This window comes from Odontomachus brunneus, unplaced genomic scaffold (genome assembly GCF_010583005.1).
Source record: "Odontomachus brunneus isolate Ranch 3 - 2012 unplaced genomic scaffold, Obru_v1 Obru_scaffold_082, whole genome shotgun sequence".
Classification (NCBI taxonomy): Eukaryota; Metazoa; Arthropoda; class Insecta; order Hymenoptera; family Formicidae; genus Odontomachus; species Odontomachus brunneus.
Window position 1 is genome coordinate 981,467 of NW_022639532.1, and position 10,248 is coordinate 991,714.

At 41.5% G+C, this 10,248-nt stretch overlaps 1 protein-coding gene across 3 annotated transcripts in view; it reads left to right on the plus strand.

Annotated features, from left to right (window-relative positions):
- LOC116847761 (extracellular serine/threonine protein CG31145) overlaps window positions 1–10,248 on the plus strand; it is an 80,648-nt gene that overhangs the window by 65,104 nt on the left and 5,296 nt on the right. For 2 of the 3 annotated variants that reach the window (XM_032823107.1, XM_032823108.1), the window contains exons 8-9: window positions 1,469–1,742; window positions 5,794–7,935. In XM_032823107.1, coding sequence (XP_032678998.1) covers window positions 1,469–1,742; window positions 5,794–5,998 — 479 coding nt within the window. In that variant the 3' untranslated portion in view covers window positions 5,999–7,935. Of the gene's footprint in view, window positions 1–1,468; window positions 1,743–5,793; window positions 7,936–10,248 lie in introns of those variants that run through there. The other variant, XM_032823106.1, reaches the window with a different exon arrangement.

Genomic DNA, 10,248 nt, shown 5'->3' on the forward strand with positions numbered 1-10,248 from the left:
CCGGTGACCTGCCAAATCGTGCTGCATCCGTCGGAACAACCAGTAATCAGAAGAAGCAATGCCCGGCGAATACGGCGGGTGCGGTAAAATATCCCATTTGAGCGTTTCCAAATAATTTTTTACGACTTTTGTGACATGAGGCCGAGCGTTATCATGCAGAAGAATAACTTTGTCACGTCTTTGCTCGTATTCCGGCCGTTTTTCTCGTAATGCACGGCTGAAACGAATTAACTCCCAATAATTCTGCAAGCTCCTCTTGCGTTTGACTCGGATCTTCATCGAGTAATGCCTCCAATTCTTTGTCTTCGAATTTTTTTGGCTGTCCAGAGCGAGGCTTGTCTTCAACGCTGAAATCACCATTCTTGAAACGTCGAAACCATTCCCTACATGATTTATCAGTTGGAGCATTGTCACCAAACTTCTACAAGCATTCGATGCGATTCAGCTGCACTTTTCTTCCAATTAAAGCAGAAAACTAAAACCTCCCGCAAATGTTGCTTAGTTAACACAAAATTTGACATATTCAACACAGTAAAAAACAGGGGTTTTGTATGAAACTCAAAGCGATATAAACTGAATATTATTGACAGATGTCTAACCTCTCTGAAACCATCGAAATCAGATGTCACTATGAAACATTCATAACAGCCAGAGCCATCTTTTGAAAACGGACCGAGCTAATTTGTACTCCCAATATATATATATATATATATATATATATATATATATATATATATATAATTATCTATAATATATATAATATATATAATTATCCGCTTGTTGTTTCCGGGTTATATCATACTTTCATATCATAATCATTATCTCAATATGAAATATTAGAGGTTCAATTATATTGATAATATAATATTGATAATATTGTGACGAACATTACTACAAAATCTTGATAATTTTGTAACGTACAGAATTATAACTGAAATTACTATATATTCGTTTCAAAATGTTATGCATATTTGACATATTTTACTACAAAATTATTGTAATTACTTAAATGTATTTTTATATTTCTTATCAGATAGATTTTTGCTGTGTTACATTTTTATTGTTTTCATAGTAACTTAACCATTTATTTTTCCATTAATGTACCTCGGAGGACAAAAACTCCCGGGGTGAAATACAATTTTCAATGACTAAACGCCATGCGCTTACTTGAATATTTTTATGGCCGGAGAGCCAAAGAATAATTGCAAAAAAGAATGATATAAAAATTATTATAAATGTAGAGTTAGCTTAGGGAGGACCGATTTAACTAATATTTACAATTGGTGTGATTGCCAAATTGAATAACTCACGGGAAGATTGCGTAGCTCGAAACAAGATCCTCCAAGATTTTTGACTTTTTACGGCGATTAAATTTAAGTTGGGGTTTAATTTAATTGTGCTCTTTTAATTATCACGAAAACGAGCTCCCTCGCCAACCAGAGAGTGTATCGATGCGAAATGATTGCAGATTCCGACTACTGCTCGCTCGTAAGAGAAATTTCGCCATACGACGAGGGTCGGCGGCTGCTCGACCTCATGGACATGGCGGTGTTTGACTTCCTCACGGGCAACATGGACCGCCATCATTACGAGACGTTCCGACTTTTCGGCAACGACAGCTTCACGCTACACTTGGACCACGGGCGCGGCTTCGGCAAGCCGTTCCACGACGAGACGTCCATCCTGGCGCCGCTTCTGCAGTGCTGCATTATCAGGCAAAGCACGCTCGCCACTCTGCTACGGTAAGCCGTGCGCACAATGGTATCATTTACAACGTTATTATGCCGCCATTAATTATGAATTGCGATGGCGTGATAATTTGGTCGATTAACTGACCCGGTGGATAGCAACATTACGGCAAATGATATCATTATCCAATTGCGCGAATTTTTCAATCAGAAGACCATAAAGATCAATGCTGTCAAAGGAACGAGACCTTGCGGGCGAGAAAAAAACCTCTTCTCAAAATTGGCTGCAATCATGCAAGAATGATCCACATTCAGTACTTTTCGAAAGAAATGAAAATGAAAATTTGATACACGATTTAAAAGATAGAGCACTGAGATTTTCCTCAATTGTTCAAGAAGTCGATCAATTTTCTTCTCTTTAAGGGTATTCATTGACAAATTTAACCCTTGAAAAAGTAGATAAAAAACGCTTCTGGTAACTAATAAAACATAAAAACTGTTCTTTGACTAGCGCTCATAAGGCTTGAATCTTTTTTGTTTTATGTAGAAAAATGTATGGACTACTCTCAATGGTGAAACAAAAATTCATACGTCTGTTCTTTTCAGCTGAATTGGTGGAATAAGTTAGAGCGAGATAAATATACTTCACTCTAAATTATTGCACCAGTTTAGGCAGTTTAGCGAAAGACCTCATAATTCTGTGGGTGGGATCATTCTTGCATAAGTGTGGCCAATTTTTCCACTGAATTCGATCGAGGAACGATCTCGCGATCCCATTCGGGAACACGCTTTAGATATGTGTGTGTGTGTGTGTGTATATATACAGGGTGTCCGCTAAATCCGGCCGATCGGCCGGACATCGAATTTATCGCGGCCCGTAAAAACGTCCCCGCGAATCCGCATCAAAGCGGGAGATTCACGAGCGGCCGGCAATTCTGATAAAACGCTTCGGATTCGGTATATATCCGCCTTATCGTAAAGTTTCTACTCGCACCCGCCGCGCGCGCGCCTCCCTTTTTCGAGAGATCGAAGAATTTGCGACCCTGCTCCGAATTGCAAATTTCATCGTCGATCGACGGACACCGCCGTCCATCGCGCGCGCGATTCTCTCTTCTCCCCCTCCCCCTCCCCGTCGAAACAATCGCTCCCGTTTTCGTTTCGCTCGATTTCCCTTGACCCTTCGAGAACACGACGGCGATTATGAATACGTTATTGCATCCACATCAAAATTGTAAACGCCAGCGGATCCTGTTTTATTTTAAAATATTCACACACACGTCCGCACTCACACGTACGGGGCGGGCTCGAGAGTGCCCACACGTCATCCATTAAGCGCGCTGTTACGCGAGATAATTGCTTCCTGCCGTTTCGCTGATCACGACTTCTTCTATTCTTCTTCTTCATCTGTTAGTCCATTTTCTCGCCCATGCTTTGCATGGCAGCGAATCGTCCGATTGGCCGCGTGATTAAGATAACAATGAAGCGAAATTGGTTCGAGCGCAATTTTCTCCAAACGCCCCTCGTCTTGTCGTTCTTTCTGTGGGATTTGCCCTTTTTATTTCTAAACAGCTATATCCGACTCAGTTTCACAGATGCAAATTCGTGGGGAGATGTTGTTCTTTGTGAAACGTCAGGGATCCGGCGCGTCGTGGATTTTACTTCGGGGAAATTTAAATTCAAATGTTGACTACAGAACTGTTAAATTGAATGAATGTCTCAAACGCTTCGGAAAGTGACATTTGATCGAATTACTGCTGAAAGGAAAGAAGAACAGATTGAGACTTTACAAGTGATATAGTATTAGGAGGAAAAATAGTTTCAGATAAATCACCATTCAATTGATCACGACAATTGATTAAGCAATTTTTGAAGAAATAACAATAGAATTTTTAGACTTGAGAATTCTTCTGCAAATTTCTAGCTCATAATTGACTCGCAGAATTTGTCGGTAAAACTCAGATATACCCAGAAAAATGTAATCTTATCTTTAGCGGAAATCTTCTTATGCGTATGACTTCAAAAGAAGATTCTTCTAAGACCAAAAAGAAAATATTCTAAGCACTCTTAAAGTTAAAAGACTTTCGTCTTTCATCTGCAGTCTTGTTTTTGATAGAAATCTTTTCCAGTGAAAGGGCACTTTGCTTTAAGTAAACATATTTCTCTTGATTCAAAAGGAGAGGAAAAGTTGGTGTAATATCTAGTAAATTTCCGATTAACAGTTCATCTTCGTCAGAAGAAGAGTACTCTCTAGGTAAGAGTTTTTGCTGCAAATATGGATTTACATGAAACAGCAGCTTGCAATTAGAGTTCTCTTCTTGGGTGCTGGAATACTTAAGAGGATACGTAGGAGAATCCCCTAGAGGTCATGTATAAGAGGATTCCCGCTAAGAATAAGCTTATACTTTTTGTTTAGCGTAGACAAGCGGAGAGTTTGCAGACCGGTTAGATCGTCTCTTGGATCGTCCGTATGGCTGATAGTAGCGATCGAACGATTTCTCAACTGTGACGAGAGATTCCCCGCAGAAGCAATATCGAGGTCGATGCTTTCGGAATTGAGATAACGGTGACGCATTTTTCCGAGGCGCGCGCGACGTCTCGTAGATCGATGAGCGGGGGGGGAGAGCGGTTCGCAGCTTTCGGGACGATAATAGACTGTTCTTAAATCACTTGACCGTTCGCAGCAGTAATAATAATAATAATAATAAAAGAGGGGGGAAAGAGACAGAAAAGGAAAACAGTTTGTCTCCAACGGTAATCGAACGTTCCTCTCGAAGAAACAATATCGGGGTCGGAGCTTTTGGGATTGATAACAGCGCCGAGACGCTTTTCAGAGTTACGTAGGATGGAGGGTAGGAGAGGGGGCAGGGAAACGGGTTTTTAGATCAACAAGCGAGAGCGGTTGGAAGCTTTCAGAACGATAATGGAGGCCTCCTCGAGTCGCCGGGGCCAATGAATAAAGTATTGGCTCGAGCAGACACTCGGCTCTATTTATATGATGACACACCCACACACATACACACACGCACACACACACACACACACACATTCCGGCACGTCACGTGGATAAAAGTGGGCTTCCTCGAAGTGCTTTGCTTCTGCCTCACTCGATTTCTCGGCCATCGGAAGGTCCTTCGCAGGACTCGGTGAAATTAAAGAAGAGACGCGAGAGATTCTTCAGATCGCGACGACGAACGAATCGATCCCGAGTCGGTAGTCTCTCCACGCGGCAATATTCGAATTTCACACACAGAGAAAATATTATAGTGTTGCTTTATATAAATTCTCTTCAACTTTACCATGTCTTTAGTAGTCCAGGAACAGACGGTCAGTGACGTCTACCTTGCACGTGAATTTCGCTAGAAACATAAGGAATGTTTTAATAGCACATTTCAGCCCCTGAAATAATAAGCACATATAAAACGAAAGAATACTGCAGAACGTTGATCTGTTCCTCGGTTATAGAATATTTACTATAAAATTTTCTCCGTGAAAAGTAGTCGCAGTTATGCAAGAATGATCCAAGCTACATAAAGTATGTTTCAAGAAAAATAAAGGTGAAAATTTGATACATTGATGATTAAGAAAAGATATAGCTTGCACTGAAGTTCTTTTCGCAATCGTTCAAGAAGTCGGGCAATTTTCTTTTATTTAAGGGACAAGCTTAATCCTTAAAAAAGCGAGTAAAAACGACGTAGCTAATAAAAAATAGCGCAACTTTAATTAAATAATGAAAGAAATTGAGTGTAACATTTAGTTTTTATGCTCTGCAATGCAGACTTACTTATTGAACATATATCGCCTTTTTTGTTTATTATTATCGTCAAAAAAGACGGCGGCAGAAAATAAAAGCTGTTTTTTCATTAACTTTAGATTTTGAATATTTTGGTCTTGTGTAGAAAGACCATGGAGCATTTGTGGATAACGAAAACTCAAAAATTATAATTCTGTGGATTGAGTCCTTCTTGCATCACAATTAGGGCCATAAATAACTATGAGAGGCAGATTGAAGACGACGCGCGAGCTTCTCATAGCTCGAACTCGCGATATTCGCGAGAGTGCGCTCTCTCTTTCTCTCTCTACTCACCTGGACGATACCTGGTTGCAGTTTCCACAACGGGCCTACGCGATTGAGCGCGGCTATGCGCCAAAGCATGGCCAAGGACCCGGTGGCACCAGTCCTCTGGGAGCCCCATCTGGACGCGCTGGATCGCCGGATAGGCATCGTCCTGCAAGCCATTCGCGACTGCATCGCCCGCGAGAACTCCTCGCAGGTCGTGCAGAGTAACGACAAAACGGACCCGAAGTTATAGCCTTCAGCCGCGATCTAGGAATCGGTAGTTTTCAAAGACCTACGGTCGGGACGAGACAATATGAGAAGCAGTGGTGCGTCGAGAAGTTTCTCGGACGAGGCGGAAGGATGTTCCGAACGAGCTTTCCGGTGAGAATTAATTTATCTTCTCCTTCGCCCGCGAAGTGCCGAAAAATTCATTGAGCGAGAGGAGGATCGATCCTACCTCTTCTGCGCTCGACTGCCAGTTGATTGCGTGAAAATTGTGATTATAATTAATCGAGCTAAAATTTGCATTCCCTCGTCTCCGACGGTGAATCGACGCGAAAATTACAGTTGCAATTTCGATTAAATCAGGTAGAAATTTTTATTCTCGCCTCCGCTTTAGTGCGCGAGTTGATGCAAAAGTCGCAACTAAGTCGTCTCGAGGAGGAAAAGGACTGTCCCCATACCTTCTTAGGTTTGGGAATGTTTAATTAATTTGCCGGTTATTGTATTCGTTGCTACATGTGATCGAACGTTAATCGAGGAGTCCGTAGACGTTAAGTTCGAACGAAATATTGCTCAGCAAAATACCAAAAAACGACGAGAAATGTAGTTTATAATCGTTGTAAACTAATAGTTTTCCCTTTTTCTTACAAAATAGATTATTACTTTATTGCAATTCGATATTGATATTAAATCGTGATCTGACTTTCAATGCATGATTAAGAATAATATATCGGGTTGTCATCAATATGCAATTAATTCGTACGGCAATTCCAAATATATAAGTTATATCGAATTATTATGATTAATATATATATATATATATGTGTGTGGATAACAGAACGATCTGCAATGTTAAATACAATGTTAAATAACTCGATTAGTAATTTCTTGATCGACGGTTAGTTTCCCCGAAGTAGAGCTCGCGAGACGAAACGTTCGAAAGATATATTGTCGATTGTCATTGTTACTTTTGATAAATGAACTTTCAATGTACAAAGAGGCTGCTGTACATATACTATTATATATGTATAAATGAACTTATAAGTATAAACAATTTAGTCACTTATATAGATATATTACACGATATAAATGTATATTTATTGCGACTTGGTGATAATCAAAAAAACAAGAAGCCACAAGTTGTCAGCGCATACGATAAATGTTAATGTAAATAAATCAATTACCGTTACATTAACCCATCAAAACGGCCAATCTCTAATAGAGATGAAAGGTTTACTGTTATAACGTTTGTTAGCGCGTACAATTATTTTAACGGTAAATTATACTTATACTTAAAAAATTTGCAAAATTTTATCATTAGTTACATCGATTACACGAGAAAGTAACTTTAGTAATAGAAATAATCTACCTCTTGAAGCTTTTCAAGATTTTATTGGTTATTATATTTATTGAAGTAAAACGACTTTGATAATATATCAATAACATACCTCTTGCAAAGTGTTAGTATATTAAATGTTATATTCACATTAGTGCAACACAACTTTATGTCTCCCCCTCGAGTTATTTTTTATTGTCCAGTTTTTAATCTTATAAATGGACTATTAGTTGTTGGACATGTAATTGGAATATTAATGGGGAAATTATTGACCTGATGTGTAAAACTTTAACGAGAAGTAAGAACGATTGTTTTATAACGAGAGTTCTCACATGGCTTCTTAAAGGGTTAAGAATAAATACGATAAATTTCTGTAAATATATATAAAAGAAAAGAAAAACGCAAATTTCTGCGAGCGCAAGCCGATGAATTTAAGCATAAATTGTGCGTGTGAGAGTGCGCGGATGTATGAGATTTGCTCGCGTGTGCGAACAAGAGGAGGGAGCTTTTGTAAAGGAGTGCTTTTACTACGCATGTTTTACGTTCCTCGAATGCGTCCGTGTGCATCGGAAGAGGTGAGCGCATCTGAACGGATGCGCCGGAAGGGAAAATAAGATAAACTGCAACCTGAACACAGTTTCGAGCTGATTATTCAACACTCGACACTTCCGCGTCCAACTCCTCTCTGTCTTTTCCCAAGTCGTCGATCGATCAAATCTGAACGAATGTGTGTTTGAAAATTAACACGACTGAAAGCGCTGCATATTTAAGCTATCTGCACGATTATGATGTTAACGTTCCCACCTACTTCCCGACCAAGCCAGTACTGACCCAGCAATGGTTGTTGGGGTTGCAGTGCTCGCGCAGTATTAACACTACTGGCGCAATACTGGCGGATAGTACTGACTCAGATATTGTTAGGCACACGGAAAAAACAATTCTGTTGGTGCAATCGAATTTTCGGTTGCTCAAGGATCAGACGAAAACTCGGCTGTAGGAACAGAAAAATTCCTTTATGAGGCTTCTGTATGGTCAATTGTTCTCAATTGCCTCAACTGAGTTTTAATATCGTTGAATGTTCAGACGAATATTTTTGGTTGCGGCAACAGAAATATTAGTTTTCATAACAGAGATATCGCTTTTGATTATCTAATTTTCAGTTGATTCCTATTTGTTTACACCAACTGAAATTTTTTTTGTGTGCAGGCAGCCAGTTATTCGCCAGTGCTGGCCAAGCACTAGCTGGCAGGATTTTGACAATCGTACAATTGGTTGCCATACATTGACCAAGCGTGTCAGAATTTACTGTAACGCTTGACTATTCAGTAGTCAAACACTTGAAGCCAGTAATGGTTGATAAAATCTTAGACAGCATGTAGACACCATAGCTTCGGCCAAATGTTGGCCTCGTCATGTCTAAAGATCCTGTATGAGTTGTACTCAGTGACCTCATTATCGGGAACGCCATCGCTCCGTTCCGATTTTTCGCGACGACAGCCCGAGGGTAAATCCTCCGTTTCCGCTCGTTTTTAAACTGGAAAAAGTTAGTCGATTCTCTCGTCAGTCGAGATCGATATCGCGCGGAGCGGCGTCCATTTATATAAAGGAAAGTTGGAGGGACTTCCTTCGTTTCCGCGTAATTTTTCACGGTATTTCTCGAAATCGTGAAGAACCCCAGCGACTTTATATTTACCATCGTAATTATGGGATACAACGCTCCCCCTCATCTCTTTCGTTTCTTCTTAAGGAATGTATAACGGACCTTGTAGAAGCGAAGAATGTTAACCGGTCGTTAAATACGCAAACGCAGCGTGAAATATCGATCGCGAACGCGATTAAGGGGGACCGGGGGGAAGGAAATCACCCTCTTTTATTGATCCTCTCGGGAAATCCGTCGTTAACGTTTCCTCCACAAGGGAAGTTTTCCCCCCGCTTCTCCTCCTCCCCCATCTGCTCCTTCGTTCTCCTCGCGGGAAAGTTTAAGCCCTCGTCGCTGAGGGAGGGCACTCGCCGCGAATAAAGTTACGCGGCCGCAAATTCGCAAGTACAACAGACACTCCTTCTTCTGCACCTTCTCCTTCTTCTTCTTCTTCTTCTTCTTCTTCCTTCTCCGCCGCTTCCGGATCTCGCCGGATACATTAGGCGGTGCGAAAAGTCACGCGCAAATATTTGATAAGCGCGGCGGAACACGCGCGAAAATCGCGAATTTCATTCGCTGAACGGGCCCGTGCCTCGTGTGACGACGGGATCCTGCTTCTCGTGATATTTTCGCGCGGTATAATAATGAGCCCCGTTAACGTCGCATTAACGTCGGGAGATAATTTCTCGACGCGCGCGTCACGCCGCTCCGGCGAGTCCTTTTTTCCGCGCGCGGAATTTCTCTCCGATTTTTCTCGATCGTGACTGACAGACGCGGCGGTTTCCCGGGTCGCGAATAAATTCCGCAGGCCTATCTGTCCCGCGCGAACAAATGTCCGCGCGGTGTCGACGCGGTGCCGATTGAATTCCGCCGGATTCTTTCCCCCGCGAATTCATCGATCGCGCGCGTCCGTCGCTTTATAGAATCGCGGGGCACGCGTCCGCCCGACAAAGCCGAATTCGCGTAATTATTTCGTCGTGTAATGAGTCCTCGTCATTTTACACCCGGCCGCGATATTCGCGGCAGCTGCCGTCAATCGGCAGGCGAAATTGTCAATTAGGATGCATATTTAGCCATTATCGATTTGCCCGATAAGGGCCCTAACTGTCGCGCACGTTTCAGAAAAAAGAAGAGAAAGAGATTAGAGAGAATTCCGACCCGTTTGACTAAACCGCGTATTCTTTTTTGTATTTATAGCAGGCTTCTCTTCAATTTATGGCGGTAAGATTCGACCGAGCCGATTTTCAGAGAGAGAGAGAGAGAGAGAGAGAGAGAGAGAGAGAGAGAGAGAGAGAGAGAGAGAGAG